Genomic DNA, 19,648 nt, shown 5'->3' with positions numbered 1-19,648 from the left:
TGAAGTTTACCTTGGGCCTCAGTGCATCTTGCACGTGCTTGTTGCACGAGCAATAAAAGAACTCCGTACTTGTAAAAGGTCAAGACGGATGATGCCAGGACTGCTAAGGCCTCCGAAGCAGTAATCAGGGAAACAGAACTCAAGAAAAGGCTTGTGGTACAGAAAGCATTTTCAGTAACAACACAGACCTCAGAGTTTCACGATGGTCTAAGTGTACCATCTTAAAATCAGTGTATACAATCATAACCAGGAACTAGTTTTACTTCTCTCTTGCTTCCTCCCTTCCCCCAAGATTAAAGTTGGCTGCAAATCTTTGTCTTAAAAGATAAAGATCTGATTTAAACTGTAACAGATCTAAACATTACACTGAAAAAATAAACTGTTTATTTGCACCACCCAACTTCAAATATCAGTCAAAAACTTCCTTTGGTGTGACTTTTTTTCTTCCCAGGTTAAACCCCTCATATAACCACACTGTGCTTATCACACGATGTGAAGACAGGAAGCAGACCACGCAGCATGTAAAAACACAAGTGAGACTCACAGAACCACAGAATGGTTAAGGTTGGAAGTGACCTCTAGAGATCGCCTGGTCTACCCCCCCGCTCAAGCAGGGCCACCCCGAGCAGGTTGCCCAGGACCATGTCAAGTCAGCTCTTGAAGACCTCCAAAGAGGGAGACTCCACAGCCTCTCCGGGCAACCCGTGCCAGGGCTCCATCACCCGCACAGTGCAAAAGCATTTCCTGATGCTCAGACAGAGCCTCACGTTTCAGTTTGTGCCTGTTGCCTCTTGACCTGGCACTGGGCACCGCTGAAAACACAATGGCTCTCTATGCTCTTTGCACCATCCATTCAGGTATTTATATACACCAATAAGATCCCCCCTGAACCTCATCTCCTCCATACTAAACAGGCCCAGCAGTCCCTGCCTCTCCTCAGAGGAGAGGTGCTCCCAGTCCCTTGATCTTCTTGGTGGCCCTTCGCTGGACTCTCTAGTACCTTGCTGTCATTCACAGCAAGCAGCAAGAAGCAAGCTACTCTCTCCTTTAAAAGCCTAGTATTTTGGTTCCTCTTTTTACCATAATGCAGTAATATTGTAAAAAACAAAAATAGCCGACCAAAGAGGGTTCCCAGCTTTGCACCACAAGGTTTCAAGGTTTCCCGTAAGTGAGGTACTTGTACTGCCCTTTTTCCGTTGCACAAATGGACTGTCAGAACAGAGCCAGCAAACCCGCGTTTTCATTTTCTTCAAATTCCTTTTGATTTATCGATAAAAGTCACTTTCATTTAAATACATTCCTACCAAACCTGATTTGACTTTCCTTTTCGATTCAGCTCTAGCTAATCAGAGTTGTCAGCAGTTTTTATTTGCTATTTCCAAGAACTCTTGGGGGCAAATAACTCTCTCCAAGAACTATATGAATCATTCAAAACAGAAAGCATGTTACTGCTTATCTTGAGACTGCATTTAGTCCTGCATGCCTCTGTGTAACAGAAGAACAAAGGATCAGCAAAGTTGATTTTAGATATTTTCAAAGACTGCAGGTTTATACAACATATCCATAGCATGAATGTAGGCATGCTTGGAAAAGAAGATCCACAGATAAATATTAGCCAGGTTTGACTACTGTAGCTTTTGCTACCATAAACACAAGTTTTCAAAGTTATGCTGTCATTGGTTTTTTTGCATCAAGTTATTTTAACGTAATGTAGTCAGAGGCAGACAATGGCACTTGAATGGAATTTTTTGAAAGACCTAACAACAGAGGAAACCCCAACTACCAACAACTAGCCCAAACTGTCATTCTTGTTCTTTCTGACAAGTATTACCTGTGGTAAAAACTGTCATTAAAGAATTTAAACAGAAATCAATCTCGTCTATTTTTGTAGACCAAGAGGGCAGAAGAGCAACTGTTACCACATATTCAGCTCCCTGCTCAAAGCTCCTTTGGCAGTGCTGCTTTTTTTATTTCCATCACTATTTCCCACTACACTACTTTTCTCATACCTGATAAGGTTCCGTCTTTGGCTGCCTTGATCTTACAGCTGCACCACCGGCATAGGCCGTCTTTCCGGGGTAAAATGGAGAAAACCCAAGCTGGTTTTGCTTAAAAACAGACGTGCTTCCACGTACCTACGGAAACACAGTATGAGAAGTGGATAGAAAAACAGGTACACATTCAAACTGATTAAAAGAAATACTGTGCAGTACTTACAGGACACAGTCCTCCAAAAACAAATAAACTGAATGCAGGTTTCTTAGAGCTAGCTGCAGAATGCTGCGAGAGGGAATGAGTTCTTTCAGCTTCTGTGGGCCAGAGCAGTGACGATGAAGTATTTTTTAAAACTGCAACATCTGCCAAAATGACGTATGCTAGATGTAAATGCCACTCGTACGTACAGAACTTTAACAATAAAGATCACACTAATTCAAGTTCTTCAGTACAGAAAAATAAGCATGACTTCAGCTTCTTTAAATAGATCAACTTCACGTACAGACTGAAAACCAAGTATCACCTACAAACTTGAAAACTGTTCACAGAGCTGCAGGTAGTTTTCAGCAATCTTACCAAGTTAATACTGTGCTTCCAATGCAGATATTTTTTTCCTTCAGGCTAAGATAAAAGAGGACCGCATAAACATCAGTGCATTTGTACGGACAAAGCTTTTTTCTATGTTGGTAAAAGGCTGGAGGCCAGCACAGATCATAATCGCATAGGTTTTAAACCTGGAAGATTCCCCAAAGGCTGCTCTAAGAGTTAACGATCTTCTGCCCATGTATGTTTTACGAAGACACACCAGAAAGTTCTAGTGCACTCAGGTTATATTGCTAAAGCCCAGCAACTCTACTCTCAGCTGTACAAAAGTTCTCTGCAAAACCTGCTGAGCACACGTCAGTCCCTGTCTATATGGGGGACTAGAAAAAGCTGCAAACCTGCTGTTCGCCCTTTCAGCGAGAAGACCTACGTACCAACCTACATCGACACGATGCTTATTTTTTATTTTAAAATGGTGTGCTTTCCTCAATGAATTTGGCAAAAGACATGAAAGTATTGACAGCTGAAGCCTTCTACCAAGAAAGGTCAAAAAACAGCCTATAGCTTATGACAGAGTAGTTTCTTTATCTTCTCTTGCTGAAACACAGGAAAACATCTCGTGTTCCTGTTTGTCACCTGCACTTATTCACATTTAACCAGCTGTCTGTTAGATATTCTGAGTCACTCTTCCTTCTAGACAATCAGCCTAGTTGTCAAGCTACGGCAAGTCAGCCTGATTTCCTACCGTCCCAGTTCAAAATTTACATATAACCTAGCTGAACGTGTATATTTCAGCATTGACTCTTTCTAACATCAGGGTATCATAAACGTATTCCAAAGCACGCTTCTATTAAAAAGGTGATAGGATTATATACTTCTAAAACACTAAAAATTCAATTTAATTCTCGCATCCAAAGTTGACATTCACCTATTTTATTTACTAAGGTGATGTGGAATATTAAAGAACGCAAGGTACTTCACATTAAAAAAAAAGTCAATTAAACAGAGAACACAAAAATCACCTTCATCAGATGCTCTAGAGGAGGAATCACTGGTTGTTGAGATGTTATCATCGTCTTGTTGAGAGGTAGAATCTTCTATTTCTTTTATGAAGGACAGCCTAGGACTGCCAATGCCAAATACAGAAGATGTCGAGGGCTGACAAGGTGGGACAGGAGAATCCAGCATGGTATAATTCAGACGGCTCCGATGACGAGAGGGCCTTGTTAACACAACTGGGAAGTTCAGTGCTGATCTACTTGTGGATGGTTCTAGACAAGAACAGGGAGATAATTAGCTTTGCTATAGACAAGCTCACAGAAGCCAAAACCTGTTTCCTATCGACAGCCATGCTATTGCCAAGTTCTAAGCGCAAAAAGAGAGAAGCCAAATTTAACTTCTTCCTCACCCAGATACGGTTGCATCTAACTGTCTGGCTACAACAACAACACTGCTTGCGATACACAGTATTAATGTTGCATCCAGAAGTAGTTAACTATGAGGTTTTACAACACCACATTCTGACCCCGTGCTCAAATGCTCTAACGCTGACTTGGCCGTTCACTAAATCAAACATATATACTCCTTCTCCCATGTACAGCTTGCAATAAGCTTTACAAAATTTGAGATTACACGGTAAATTACAGATAACACTGCAGCTTCCATAATATTGGAACAAAGGTTACATTAATCTGAATACACAACATGAAAATGAACGTTTGCAGTACTTTTTTCCCAAGTTCTTCCATATCAGCTCACGTTAGAGGCAAAACATCATCTCCTACCCATTAACTATTGGGATTTTGACCCAAGGGACAAGGATGTTGACCCAAGTAACCAGATGAGCATTTTTCCCTCTTGAAGCAAAGGGTCTGCAAACAATGCCAGTGGCCTGGAATAGGTGGCCTTGAAGTCTATCTTGCTAAAAAAAATCTTATTCTTAAGCATAGTATTCGACACCCACGGACAGCAACATAAGCTGCAAAAGGTTCCAGGGTGTCCACCTGCTCCTGATCTCCTGGAGTTAGCAAGCTTGCAGTGCAGCTGTTCTTACTGAAAGCTCCTTTCACGCAGTTACATAGGAAAGCCAACATGTGTTCCTCAGTCACGAAGACCTTCTCTATTCTTTTCTCCAAACTCATTCCCAAGCTACAGCTACACAGAAAGCCATCAATCTCCTTGTTTACAATTAGATGAGATTGGAGGCAAAGATATTTCCTCCTTATTTTTTGATTCTGCCAACAACAGAAGCAACTGACTTTCCACATTATCTATGGTTACCTACGCACGCTCAGACAAAACTTCTTTACTTATTAAAAGCTGACTTCCCCAAAACAGCTAATTTAAGAGAAACTCAAATAAGAATAGATGCAAATTTATACAACAGGACTACAGGAACAGTGAGAGGCACTGGATATAAGACAAATTAATCTTTCATGAGGTAAAGGAGTTGCAAACCTCGTTGCCAACGGTCCAAATACCTTTTCAAAGACACCCCCTCCCCCCGCGTAGACCTTAAAGTTATTGAATATTTTAAGGATAATAATCTCATAAACCACATCCGTGCACAAGTTCCCCAGTTCACCATCAAGTTAACGAGGAACTTTACTAAATTGATCAAAGCCCAAAACAAAAAAAAAACAAAACAAAACAAACAAAGTCGGGACACGAGACGGAATTTTCCTCTGCCATTCTAGCATCTAGTCTTTTGTTTCGAAGACTGCAAAACAAATTAATTTTTTTAATTGCCTTAGGCAATTAGACAGATTTTCATTCCATATCTTTTAAAAGATGGAAAATGCAACCCAGCACACTTGCAAATGACTTATTTTCAGCATTTAGCACCTGGCTAATAGAGTACCTAAAGTTAACTGATGCCTTCCAAGAGCATAAGATGTATGCTTCGTAACTGTGTATACAGTTTAAAGCTAAGACGGTTTCACAAACAGTTGTTTTGACTTTTTTTGGGTTTTTTTCATTCTGTCAAAACCCTCATTCCAATTTCCTTTTGAAATTCAGATTCAAAACTAGAAATCTGTGAATAAATACAGATGGCCAGAATTCCAAATGATTTTTCACATACCTCGTCTACTAATTCCTGCTGGTTCAGGCGTGAATCTCTCATCGATTATGGTATCTTCATCTGAATAATCGTGGTGATAGTTTACCGGAGTCTCCTCCTGGTTTGCAGATTCATTTCTGTCTACACACTCCTCCTCACGCTTATTGAAATACTTCTGCAGCCAGGCCGGTACAATATTTTTCACCGTTTCTGTCATTCTGCTAATTATTCCCTGCTTGAAAGAAAAAACACTTAATTACAGAAACGCAGTCAACAGCATATGCTGCGATACCACCTTCCACGGACCTTGAAGACAGATATTATACAGCAAATATTCAGAAGACGACGACGAGGTTGATCCCTGGCATAGGATCGCTACACTTCTGGTAAACCTAAAATTCACCTAAGATTGATTTACAACTACCTATCACTTTCTGCACTTCCAAGTGACCTTGGCAAGGTTCAAAGTTTTGAAACCTCTGCCAAAATTCACCAGCAGGTCGTCAATCTGCAAGGCTATCAGGAAACTCTACGCCTGAACAGCTCCTGACCTACAGACTTGTTCCAGGACTCTTCCTCTTCGCACCCTCCCGTGAAAACCAACTAAACCAGAAGTTCAGCAATTATCTACTGCGACAGTCAGGACCATACTACCCATTAAAATCAGTGAATCTAAATATTTTCAATTTTAGTAATGCTGAATTGCAGTGACTATACGCACAAAAAACAGTTCTGCTCTCAACAGTCAGGCTAACCCAGAAGATGTCCTGGAAGAAACACAGCTATAGCTATAGCACCAGCACCTCCTCTTGCAAGAGCCTTCTAAAGCTGTTGCTGTATTTTGTAGAAGACTGACTCTGCGGCATACATCGGGTACGATCGGAGAATTCCCACCTGACCGAAAGCCCCAGGAACTACGGTTAAATAAAAGATAAATTAATATAAATGAATATAATTAATAATAAAAATTAATAATAAAAATTAATATCCAGAAAGCTGACAATCATGAGCTAGGCATCCTGCTAATCATCCCTCCTGCAGGTAGGGAGAAAAAAAAAAGTAAATTAGATCCAGGACTAGTTCCCAGGAACTTTGAAGCTGCTAACTATACTGCCTACAGTGCCCAGGCACCTTCAGAGCTTAATGGTAAGAGACAGAGGGTTTGGTGGGCTGTAATTACGATCACAAGCACACAAAACACATCTATTTAAGTATTTCTAAGAATCGACTTATCGACTAAAGTTGTAGGGGGAAGGATGAGAAAAACAGCGGGGTAGGGATCAGAACCAGAGGTATAACCTCACAAAATCGCATCGGTCGCTTTCGTGCCTCCCCAACTGCATCACTGAGAGACAATTAACATTAAGCCACAGAACCTTCTGCAGAGTGGACATGATATTGAAAATAAACTGAAATTAATTGACAAATGCTCTAAGCAAGCTATCTGCTCAAAGCTCGTCCTTTTACGTTATGAACATTTGCACGATTCGTCTGGTTACAAAGCTAACTGCTATAATAAATGCACACATGTAACACCTATCAGTTTGTCTATTTATCAAATCATTAAAATTCTTCCCCGATAAGTTACTGTTAATTTGATCTGCGCTGGATGTGCAGCAGCCATTCTCTGTGCAGAATCCCCCAGATATCCCCACGCACGTGTTTGCTCTGGCACACTCTTTAAATAAACCTACTGGAAAACACGCAGAGATAACAGACAATGGAAAAGTTAGAAAACCATCTCCACTGATTATTTTTAATCCACGTGTAAGGTTTATCAGTTAGCTACACAGTGTCGGCACACGCAAGCTATGGCACTTTCAACATTAATGCACTGTTCAAGCCAGAGGTTTCAACGGTTGCTCTGTAAGCGTGGGGAATGTTTGCATTGCCCTTCCAGGCCAGCTTTAGATGGACAAGATTGATTGTCAATATGTGGTATAAGGGACTTGGCATTTCTGCAAGTGATAAAAACCTAATTGAGCAGCTATCCATGCGTAGCGCTCCCTTGGTTTTGCATATGATAATCAATCCCCTCAGCTACGTTGCTCATTTAATAGCGGAGAGGTTTTGGCTGAACAAACATGTGCAGAGGGCATCTCCAGAGCATCTCTCTGGGCGTCCTGACATTTCTTAGCAAAGAGCTGCTGGGAGGGATCTCGGCGCGTCCCCCCTCCAGCACGGGGATTTTCACACCCCGAATTGACGGACCGCTTTCACCGTCAACCTGCTGTACCCTACAGCACAAACGAGAAGCAAAGCCTGGCAGGTAACGTTCAGAGAATTGATGATGGGCTGAGGAGGGGTGCAGGGAGCGGGGAAAGCCCTGGGGGTGGCACTGGGGGTCCTGAGGGCAGCGGGCTGGGGGTGAAGGGGAGGGGGAGGAGGGGGGTAATGGGCTGGGTAGAGGGGTAAGGGGGTAAGTAAGGGGCTGAGGGGGTAACTGAGGGGGTTAGGAAGGGGCTGAGGGGGTAACTAAGGGGGTAACTAAGCCGTTGAGGGGGTAACTAAGGGGGTAACTAAGCGGTCGAGGGGGTAACTAAGGGGGTAAGGAGGTGGGTAGGGGGTAACTAAGGGGATAAAGGGGCGGGTAAGGTAAGGGGGTAAGTAAGGGGGTAACTGGTGGGCTGAGGGGGAAGGGCCCGCTGTGGGGGGGCCGCTCCTCACCCGCTTGCTCCTGGCACAGGGGGGCTTCGCGGCGCCCAAACGGTGGCGCCGCCTCTTCACCTTGCCGCCGGCCGCTCCTCCTCCTCCTCCTCCTCCTCCTCCTCCTCCTCCTGCTCCTCCTCCTCCTGATCGGGCTCCTGGGCTGCCGCCCGGCGCCCCGCCGCCACCGGCCCTGCCACCGCCGGCCATGCCGCTGCCGGTCGCGCCGCTACCGGTCGCGCCGCCCGAGGCCATACCGCCCCCCCCCCGCGTTCGGTGCCGTCACGGGGCCCCCCCGCCCCCCGCCGCCACGCGCCGCGGGGCCTGCCCTGCCCCTCGTGGGAATAAAAATGTTGTTTTTGCAGAGTTACGTTGTTTAAAGGTAAGGAATGGGGTATCGAGGTGTGCTTGCAGCGATAAGAACGCTTAGCAGGCGACCTTGTAAAATGCAGACAACCAGACTCCGTAGAACAATTCGGGGAAAATCACGGTGTTGAGTCAAGTCAGGTAAGTGAAGAAACATTACCGCTTCAACCAGTAAAAAAGTCAAAAGAAATTCGAAATTTAACAGGCCGGCAACTGAAGGCCATGCATTGTCTGGGAAGCATCAGACAGATTGTGAGCCTGGATCACCCCCTCAGCGGGGAAACGGGAGGGTCCCGTCATCAAAAAGTATATAAACTGGGTTTTGGAACCAGCAGGGGCGCTCCTGCTCGTGGGACGCCCGCCACTGCGATCGCGAATAAATTCCTGCTTCGCTGAGCTCCTCGCCTGAGCCCAAGTTATTGGCTACGGAGTGTTTCTCACAATTTGGGGGCTCGTCCGGGAGCCAGTCGCCTACTGGGGAGCCCCACCGCCGCAGCAGCAGGAAGGCATGCCCCGCTGATTTCAGCGGTCCTGTGCATCGACGGCGGCGGTTCTGCGGAGAGCTGACAGAGGGCCCGAGACTGATGAAAGAGGCAGGATCCGTGAAGGAGTGGGGAAGGGAAGAAGGCAGGCACTCCGGCTTTGAGAATTGATCCGGTAACTCTGTGCACAGACCAAGGTAAGAAATAGGAAGTATTGCCTTGGGGGTCGGGTGAGACTCTGTGTGCCGTGTGATTGAGACGTACTTTTGTACGGAGCGAGTGTGGAGTCCTGATCCGCGGTTCCGCAGCTCCGCGAGGGGCGCGGCCGGAGACGGACGAAGCGTGAGATAAGGGAGAGAAAGGAAGAGTCTCGGGAAATGTGGTGTATGGTAAGCCCTTGCACGGGGAAGTGCTTGGCAATACACCAGGGAAATTTGGTGTGCGGTAGTCCTCGCACGGACGGGACGCCCGCCACTGCGATCGCGAATAAATTCCTGCTTCGCCGAGCTCCTCGCCTGAGCCCAAGTTATTGGCTACGGAGTGTTTCTCACACCCTCCCCCTCCCTCCCTCGCGCGCCCCCTCCCCTCACGGGAACGCGCGCCCCCCCCTCCCGCTGCCGCTCCCGTTCCTCGCCCCGCCCCGGTCCCGTCCCGGTCCCGCCGCCCTCCCGCTCCCGCCCTCAGGACCCGGCCGCCATAATGAACCCCGGCCCGGCCACCGTAAGCACGGGGCTAGGAGTCACCTCCAGAGCCTCCCCGCGCCGTGGCGCCGACCGCTGGTGTGCCGCAGCACCGCGCCGGGCGTGGGACGGCGCCCCGAGCCCACAGTGCTCGTCAGAAAAGCCCCGCACCGACAACCGATACCCCCGCACCGACAACCAACAGCCCCCACGCCGACAACCAACGCACAAGCAGTGTTTTAGGCCGGATTCGTGGCCCCGTTGGTCCGGGAAGCAGTCGTCACGCTAAATTCTACCCCACGGCAGGGGAACGATGGGCATCGTGACAGATCGCCGCCCCAGAAAATAAACACATAAATAAAGAATAAAAACGATAACGGGACATGAATCGTGCCCTTAATAACAGACATTGGGCAGTGAAATCACCGACTTCTGCAACAATACGTGCTCAGGGAACTGACTAAAACCCCTCCTGCATCGGCCATGTAATAGCTAGGCAAACATCACATAATACTTCCCTCCCTCATGTACACCAAACCTATTAAGGCAACCATAGTAGCGTGATAACGTGATTTTTCTCCTCCAGATCAGCGTCAAAGGCAGCTACGCTAGGTTTGCTCATAAGTTTAAACGCTGCTTTATTTATTTATTTGAATTCCATTTTTCTTATTTAGAAGGATTTCCATAGGGTGACAGGCCTTTAATGACACTCACGACTCAGAAACATTTGCCGATGCAGTCAAACGGTGTCTATTAACGCGAGGCACTGAAGTTAATTGGTATTAAAAATGAGCCAAAACGAAAGGCAAGTATCTGCGTGTCCAGCAGAATGACAGCGATCATCACCATTTGATCAACCTTCCCTGTGAGGTCTATCTGCAAGTTACTTTGAGGTAGCGTTAGAAAGAAGCGGTTAGTCCAGAGCATCCCTGCAAAAAGAAACATCCACGGCTTAAGTACCGTTTACTCTTTTGGTATCCTTTTAAGTACTTTTTACCCGTTTCGGACTCCTGCCTCTTCCCGGCTCACTGATGACAGCATTAGCAGCCCCTCAAGCTACTGTCCTACAGCCTTTCCCATCAGTGAAGAGATAGGAAAAACCCCACTACTTCTTGGAAGAGAAAACCAGCAGGTTTTTGAATAAAAGCACTCTCTGTTGCAGCTAGGTACAACGAAAAGAGTTTATGAAATCATTACGGGACATTCTTGTAGAAAACTTCCTCAAGCTTGGAAGAAAAAAAAACATTTCAGCTAAGTAAAACAGAAAATAACTGGAAGAAGTGAAGTATGGCGGTGTTGGAAAAGTTGCTTCAAAGACTTGTTTAATTAAAAAGAAGGAAAAAAGCAAGTTCCTACTGCAATCCCATCTTTGTCAAACTGATGGCGGGCACCAGTACGATGTGTTCAGCTAACACAGGCTGGAAGTTGTAACTGCAGCTGTGAAGTTTACCCAGTAAAAAGACTCCGCAAAGCATTCTAGCAGTTCCGATGCAATCACTGCTTCCTGAATTTATGACTCACGGTTAACACGGCAGTACAGGAAGAAGTCTGGCATTCACTGCGCTCTTACGGTAAAGAATCTGCCCTGCGCACACCATCCCAAGCCAGGTATGCGCTCCTAACAGGAAAGGACGATAGGCTGATAAGTCTCAGCAGAGGGAAAAAGACATCAGAGAACTACTTTATAACAGCAGCACGCGGGCTGCAACCAACGTTCTCTTCCTCTCATCATTTTCATTTCTGTGGACTCCAAGAGAATACACTCCCAACATTTTTCAGCTCTGGAGAACAAACAGCCCAACCAATCTCATTCACTGAACTACAAAACTGGTATTTTCGCTATCTAGTCCGGAAAAGGAGGCGCACGTCTCTAACGTACAGTGTAGAGACCTTGTTAATAGGCAAAGTCTGCATAAAATAGGTGGCCACAGCCTGATTTTCTGACGTTCAGGGCCTTGGGTCACACACCACCACAGCATCAGACTTAATGAAGTCACCAATCTATGTGGGCCCCTCATTACACAGGTCACATGTTATGGACCAACCTCTCAAAGGCCAAAAACCAGCACTGATACTGCCGGGCCAACACACATCTGTAGCATCCCATTTCTGGGTGACAACACAATGAATGTTTCCACAAAGTACTCGATGCAACCTAACTACTGTGTTTGGTGATGCAAAGCAAGCCGTGTCAAAGCAGCGTAGCACCCAGGCACATTCCTGGAAGATGTTTTGCTGCTCACGTTGAAGAAAATAGATAAAAAAATCCTGTGCAGTTTGCACTTCTGAGCTCAAGTACCACAGCTATGCACTACAATTGAAGTGGCATCAAAGCTTGTAAGGTTTTGAAGCTTCAGCACTGCCATCCAAATTCAAGGAGGCTGCATCTATTATCTTGAATTTGCCCCAGCTCAGTCCCCTGAAACAATTCCATAGACACGTACAAGCAACCCTTTTCCCACCCAGATTCTTTGCTTCATCTATTGCACCTCTACCTTGTGTCATATTCTTATTAATCTGCCCCTCAAAAGACTCCCTGGCTCACACAAAGAAGCAACCCAACAAATCCCTGTTCCCAGCCACGTTGCTTTCATGCTTTGGGAAGAGTTAACTGCAACAGCTCTAACTGTGATGCCACCTCACCCCCTCCACCTATGTGAGGTTCTTTGCCTTCTGTCTCCTCCTACGTCTACACCTGCACTAGAACCAGGAAGAATGTGCTTCCTACAATACTCCAAGAGCCTCTTCTGTTTCAGGATGTCATCATTTCAATTCAGGACTGAAAGTATTCCTAGCAAAAACCCAACAGCTAATAGCTAACAGAAGCAGTTGCTGGTGATCAGCTACAAGTAACCTGGAAGTACTGAGGAGTCACAAAAGAGAATTTGCATTACATTTAAGAACAGCATGCAGCTTAGGACCACTGCTTTCACTGACTACACTAAGCCATAAAAAAGAATTGGATTCTTACCTGCCATCACAGCAATTATGGTTTATGTTGCCCCCAAAACACACACGGCAGTACCAGAACTGTGTCAACTAGCTTTAACAGCTTCCCCAGCTATTAAGTACAGTAATTTCTGCTTCCTTTTTTTTCTTGGAGGAATATTCTTTTGTTTCCAGCCTCACTTACTTATTATACACACTGTTAATTAGCAACTATTTCTCCATACTCATAGGGTTATGGAGTCCCTATGACTGGAAAAGACTCTGTACCCTTCAAGATAAGAACAGCATAAAGGCAGCAACTCGCAAGACTGCTCTAGCTTAAAGCAAAGCTTTCCTCATGGCTCTCATCTCCTTTGACTTGAGTACTGTCATCCTTCTACCAGAGCTTTAAAAACTTCATTACCACGAATGAAGGAAGACCAGAGCAATCAGAGAGGGTAGCAGAGGGTATAACTTAAGGAGCTGTTACTAGGATTTTTTTGTTGTTCCTGGTGGACTATTTTTCTCCTTGCCAGCAAGGAGGGAAAACCAGCAAGTTGTTTTCTCCAAGATTTTTTTTTTTTAGGTTTAAGAACACGGATTATGTTGTAGCAATTTCTTCGCTGTAAAGCGTCAGCTGAGAAGTCTAACAGTAAGAAGGGCAAGGGAAAACTGAATGCTGATGCAGAGAGTGCCAGCAGACGTCATCCTCATTCCACGGGATGTTTGTAGCTATGGCAGTTGAAGTCTACACTTCCATATGCTTAACATACCCTATTTATAAGCCAATTTTAGCTGACCTAGCATATATCAGTAGTACAGTTAGAGCCAGCAGCCTGCAGGAAAAAGTGGGCACAGGTGTTTCCATAGCAAGGCCTGTGAGTGTCTCCCATACATACTTCCAGTCTAAGCAAGCACATGAAAGGCTTGGCTTGTCGCTTACCTAAGGAACCAGGAAAACAAGGGAAAGCTAGATTTCGCTTGTGTCCTAATGCCCATATAAAAATAAAGACAGATGAAATACCCTTACTACCTTGTTAAATTCCATAAGCCGGAAGAGAACGTGCTGCACACAGGTACAAGTAAAATCCCTTGCTGGCAGGTTTGCAGATACAAATTTTTTATTTACACAGGCAAGTCTTATCTTTAAGATAAGACCCCATTTACCTCTTTACATTTCTCGAATATTTACATGACTTCATGATGCTCCAAGAAGAGAGTGATGAACAAAAAGATTACAGAAACTGTCAAAAGCATAGCAAAAAAAACCCAACCTATCACTGTGCTTTAAAACTTATGAGCTAGAATAATGTAGAAGAAATGTAGTTTTAGCACTTTGGTCCTAACGGTCATGCTCTAGAAGACGCTTAAATAGCAGAGGGGATTTCAGAAGTGACCGTATCCAGAGGTTGCCAGTGACAATTCATGAGTGAATCGTAGAGTTCTTCGCTTGTCTCCGTGAATTGTCTGTTCATTTCATCAACATCCAAGTAGAGCTGTGGATCTGAAAATAAAAGCCTGGTAAGTCCAAGTATCAAATCTGAGGCATGCGCACAAAAAAACTTCACGTGAAATGGCTAATAAAATGTATTTTAAGCTAAGTGTAATAAGCTATTAGATCTACTAATTTTAGTGAGGTATTTAGTCCTCTAAAATTTTGAGCCTCACAGCTCCAACTTTTGGGAATTTTTATATTAGAAGGCTGGGACTAGAACTGTCTTTCAAGATAAAGACAAAGACAATGTTTAAGATAGTAAAGATAACGTTTAAGGATAATCAGCCATGAAACCCTCCCAAGAGTCATTTAATTCACTTCTACGGCAATACACGTTACATAGGATAGTTTCTAAACACTAACACAAAATGCCTCCACGTGAGGACCTTTGCAAACCTTCCAGGACACAAATATGTTTTGTACCGTATTTGTAAGTGCAAGCTGAATCCTCCTTTTGGAATCTGCAACATAAGCTTTTACCTCAGGGTGGAGAACAAAGCTTTTGCATATTACTGAGTTTCTAATATAAAATCTGTTTAGCGGAACCAATACAAAGAACAAAATTCTGTCTTAGACCATTTTCAAATGGGAATGAAGGCACAGGTACAAGAAACCTGCTGCGAAGCATTGACAGTGTCCCGTTTTACTTGATGCGGTCAGTGTATGCTGTATCAGCTTTAAAACCCCAGCTGATTGCAGATCAACCCCACAGAGGTTTGACCTCAGCTGAATTTTCAAGATGTTCTTCATCCAGTAGAGGTTGGCTTGTATTGTTAAAAGGCACAAGGATGGCTAAACTCAAGTGACAATGATAGAACCCTTATTACCGTCAGTAATTAGGTCATCACCGATTGCAGTCATAACTGAAGATTCCTGAAAGACAGAAAAGGCTAAGTTTAATCATAACTCATTTCAGAAAGCATCACAGATTCAAAGTGCTGCAGTCTCAACCCATTCCTTCTTCCTACAACTACAAGGATAGATGGCATTTTATCTACTTATTTTTAGAAGAAAGCCAATATTACAGTACAGGTTGGAAGGGACCTCCGGAGGTCACAACTAATACATTGACCACGATAAGACCACTTACAACAACTGTTTAATTTGCTTTAAGCAAAGCAAATCAGAAGAACAGGAACAGAAGAAGCGTACGCAATTATGCTGTCAAAACCATTCTTTGGTATGCGTGAACAAATAATGGTGTATAAATCACTAATTCTATGGATTTACTATTTAAGCACTTAAATACAAACACCTTTGAATGGAATCTGCTCTTTTAACTTCACACTAAGCAGAAAGCATGTTTTCAACTTCGGATTCTTTTTGCTGATTCACACAAATCTGTACAACATATTATCTGTGAAATATTTTCTTTACAGCAAGCGTGCAGTATCTTTACCTCAAAAACAGCTGGAGCCATTAAAGAATCTCCTAAAGAGCAGTCTCCAACAGCTTGCATGCTGTCATAGGGAGCATAGGAGCTGTAGTTGTAGTCAGCGTGAGCATCTTAACTCCTCTGCGAGTGGTAGTTCTGGTAATCTTGGCAATAATCATTATAGTTGTATGACTGGTACCGCTGCAATTCTGCTTTCAGTCTGAAACATGAGAAGTTGCATACAGTCAGAGAACAGAAACTGTAAACCCAGTTCTGAACTTAAACAATTTGTCAGCTTACATACTTCAAAGCTTAAAAGGAAGCTTTCCTAAACAGTCACCTAAGTGACAGCTTAAGTCACAGCTCAAAACCTCATTTCTATAGAAGCAAGCATCCTCACCTTTGCCAATACCAGAAGGAATTGTTCTCATGGATTAACTCCAGAGCCTTGACATGGTTACCTGTACACATCAAGTATTTTTAGCGTTGGCATAAGCAAGCTGCTGCTAAGTCTCTGTGCTTTGCTAAAGATTGATTTAAGACCAGAGACATTTATCAAGCACAGCTGCTTTAAAGATGCAGTCTTAACCCTTCTATCTTTTGTTTGGTTAATTACTAGATCTTATTTCCAGAAAGAAGTGAATGGAGTCAGATTATCCATTTCAAAGAAGCATCTGACGCTGCCTGTCAGTTTGCCATGTCTACCTCCACCTGCTCAGTTTTTTTGTTTGTTTAAAGTCCATTAAACATTCAACAGCTGCCAACTATACCGCTCAGGTGAAGTCAGTCTTGCTTAACAACACAATCGCGATTCTCCAGCGTGACGCCTTATTATTAGTGGGAGAATTACAAAATACACTGGTTCTTAAGAAGAAAGGGCCAGCTGATTAGCTTTCACTACTTTCCCTTTCAAGATTTTCTCAGGGGCAGCTTCAGACTAATGACAAGAACCAAGACAAGTGCTATCTGTACTAAAACTGAGGTACACTGCATAAAGAACATTCAGATAACCCAGCTGCATATTCAAAAAAATCCGCTGTTTAGACTTGTCTTCACTGATTCTGTACAGGCAGACCTCCTGTGTCTGCAGTGCCCAGTTTCTCTCACTTGAATTGGGGATGCAGAGAAGTGAGTTCTATGCTTTTGGGGAAGAATACAAGCTGAAGGCATTCTGAAATAGCTTCCAAACTCAGCAAACATGAGGGACAAACTAATCCAATGGCTGGGTATTTCAATGCTAAGAGAGCACGGTACTCAGCCATTCAGAAACGTATTACTGATGTGTATTTTAATACCTACATTTGTTTCAATACTGCAAAGCTACACAAGTTCTAATAAAGAGGTAATCCATTGTCTTGTTACTGTAGTAAACAAACAGAAGATACATCATCTTAGGTCTTCTGCTTCCAACTGCACTCTTCCTACATACAGTTGTGTAGGGAAGGAAAATCTGAAAATACTGTTGACGTTCTTCTGGATAGCCGAAGCAAGAAAACATGTTTGTGGCTTATTCTTGTTTTCAAAATAAAACAATATTAATTTAATCAAAAAATTTTGGCAAAGAAGTTTGGACAGTGCTCTCTTGGAGAAGAGCATTTCCATTCTAAAGCAGAAGGAGGCAACATTTGCAGAATTATGCTAGGTAAACAGAAACAGAAGTGTCATTTTTTACTATTTAACAGAACACACAAGCTAACCTCATGAACATACTGAAATTGTTTATATGAAGTCCTGTTTTGTCAGTATCCTGGATCAGAGTTCATCAAATTTGGTATCAATTCTTTAACCGTTCAGAGACCTGAATTGCCTTAAATAAGTGATAGAACTGAGCCGGTAGAGTAAGAAACCCTCTCAGGAAGTGCTAAGCTTTAAACTCCCCATTGCCCTAAGCTCATGAAAAGCAAAGAATAGCATTCTAAACCTGTTCTAGTAATAACGCCTTTGGCTATCTCCCTGCGTTCCCATTTTTCCCCCCCACTTCTTTCCTGTCAACCCACTGTAAAACTAGTTATGTGCTTCTCTCAAACTAGAGGGAAAGCTCTAAGAACAAGAACTCCCTAGCATATAAAACCACTTCTTGTCCCTTCTACCTTATGCAGGCCCAAACCTGAAAATATTTACCAATGCATTCAGCTTTGCTACTGTTGAGAAACAAGGCTGGTTACAATGGCAGCTAAGCCCAAGTTGCGCTGTCTGGCTAGACTTAACAGTTGGATTCCCCCAGCCATCCTGAAGCAGGTTGATGAATCCAGGGAGTCAAAACATAGGACTTCTGCATTTCTGGTTTTGTAGACTGCATCGTGTGTACAGCCACTACAGCAAGGGCCACAGACTTTCCAAAGGCAGAGCTACAAGAATCTGATTATTTAGAATAACTGTATCAATGCACAACTCCTTGGTTACCTTTTAGAAATTCCTATGCTCAGCCGGATTCCTTTTCCCCCCAGACCTGGTGCGTTCTGGCAGTCTTGCAGTGCCCTCATCTGATCACCTTGCTCACCAAATCTGACATAGGCATACCCTCTACTATTTTCAAAAGGGAGAAAACCAATTCTGGTATGCATAACAGTTACAAAGCTAACGAATTCAGTTTCTGTCTTCTACAAAAAACAGAAGATAGCAGCTACTATAGCTTCTATTACTTAAGCAACCTCTCTGGCATGTGCACGTGCACAGAAAAGGCTTTCACCAAATTAAAAAACTTGGGCCAGAAGCAAAAAGCTTATTCCTTGGTAGCATTAAGATGCAACTCACTGAGAGCCAGCAAAACAATACATTTTAAGTGCTCTCTGCGTAAGTAATCAGATTCCATATTTCTGCATATACAGCAGTTAATCAGTTAGCACTAACCCACTCCTTTTGGAGCCACAAACTTTATTGGTCACAAACACCAAGAGCTGGCTGTAATTATCTGAACCAGTATTAACCGGTACCTCTGAACTCTTCAAACAAAAATATCTTTCAGGTGCTCTTAGAAGAACAACATCAATTGCCTGCAACAATTTGATGGCTTTGCTAAACGGAGCACTGAAAAGCACAGTGGTACAGTTTCTTTTGTAGCCTGTTCAGAAATTATAGCCCCGTGCCTACAGCTTCAAATCAGGCCAAGCTTACCAGCCCAACTCTTACAGCTTAAGTTCACTGCACTCGAATGCCTTCAAGACGTGCTTTTAGGAGCCATGGAGAAGAACCCTCTGGTAAGACCACCATTATAAAGTACTGAGTGTTGTTTTACACTTAAAATAGAACTATCTGTTACAGTCATTCATCAGCTTTCCCTAGGCTGCTGCTCTCTCACTACTGAATGTGATCCTGCTCTCAGTTTCCCACTAACTTTTTCCCCCAGCGTTTATGGCCTCTTTTCATCTATGACACTTTTAAGGGACTACACCGTGTTGAAAAATGCTGGTTAACATTTCCTTTTACACAAGGTGCCTCATCGAATTTTCCTGACAAAACCAAACCCCAGAACCTTAACTAGAAGAGGAAGCACACAAACACACACGCCTCCCTGGCCACCATATCTCCCCAAAACATATCTGTTCAGTAACAGACCAACTGTAAGAATACTGCGATTAAAATCAGTATAGCTCTATACACTGCTTTTGTTCGGGATTACTAGCTAATGTCCTTCCCCTTACCCCTTCTGGAATTAATACTGAATTCTGTACTCCAAAACGCGGTTCTTAAGTCATACAAATGACATTTAACAATCAGAATTTTTCCACACAGTGATCCTCAATAAAAACTTCAATCCTCTACTGCAGTCTTTCAACAAATTAAAGGAATACAAAACTGGCTAATAACTGTTCAGTGATTTTTGGACCTTTGTAGCACTAGAGTAACAGCAGTACACTCTGCAGCATAGTTGCAAGTACGTGGGAATAAGATACTCTCTCTCATCTCTTTTTTTCTCTGAAAAGTGTGAGGCCTCTATTTCACCCTACTAAAGATTTTACCACCAACTGTACTGCTAGCATTGAGACACTGCAACTTCTGTGCTTGTATGAGATGCAGGACAGGTTCCTTAAGGTGTCGCAATTTTTTGTCTAAACCTAGTGTTGAGATCAAAAAAGG

At 43.6% G+C, this 19,648-nt stretch overlaps 2 protein-coding genes across 3 annotated transcripts in view; both read right to left on the bottom strand.

Annotated features, from left to right (window-relative positions):
- Positions 1-385: 385 nt before the first annotated feature.
- LOC308187404 (nuclear pore complex protein Nup153-like) lies at positions 386-6,651 on the bottom strand. 2 transcript variants are annotated; one of them, XM_080609552.1, is made up of 4 exons: positions 5,621-6,651; positions 3,561-3,809; positions 2,218-2,357; positions 386-2,135 (listed from the first exon to the last, which is right to left on the bottom strand). In XM_080609552.1, the coding sequence occupies exons 1-4, from the start codon at positions 5,814-5,816 to the stop codon at positions 2,004-2,006; spliced, it is 717 nt and encodes a 238-aa protein (XP_080465678.1). In that variant the 5' UTR covers positions 5,817-6,651; the 3' UTR covers positions 386-2,003. The 2 variants fall into 2 exon arrangements, with proteins under 2 accessions (XP_080465678.1, XP_080465679.1); XM_080609553.1 differs by lacking the exon at positions 2,218-2,357.
- Positions 6,652-15,573: 8,922 nt separating this feature from the next.
- Positions 15,574-19,648, bottom strand: part of LOC308187409 (uncharacterized protein) — a 41,914-nt gene continuing 37,839 nt past the window's right edge. The window contains exon 3 of the transcript XR_013944668.1: positions 15,574-15,791. The gene's annotated coding sequence lies outside the window, so the exon portion shown is untranslated. The remainder of the gene's footprint in view (positions 15,792-19,648) is intronic.

Source organism: Anser brachyrhynchus (genome assembly GCF_964034855.1).
Source record: "Anser brachyrhynchus genome assembly, contig: SCAFFOLD_63, whole genome shotgun sequence".
Classification (NCBI taxonomy): Eukaryota; Metazoa; Chordata; class Aves; order Anseriformes; family Anatidae; genus Anser; species Anser brachyrhynchus.
The sequence above is the reverse complement of the archived record's forward strand: the minus strand, read 5'-3'. Positions and strand labels throughout refer to the sequence as shown.

Coding starts and splice junctions, on each gene's coding strand:
- LOC308187404 (XM_080609552.1), bottom strand. CDS start 5,816: ATGACAGAAACGGTGAAAAATATTGTACCGGCCTGGCTGCAGAAGTAT. Junction 3,810..5,620: donor AGCAGGAATTAGTAGACGAG/GTATGTGAAAAA, acceptor GTTCTTGTCTAG/AACCATCCACAAGTAGATCA. Junction 2,136..2,217: donor TTTTTGGAGGACTGTGTCCT/GTAAGTACTGCA, acceptor GTGTTTCCGTAG/GTACGTGGAAGCACGTCTGT.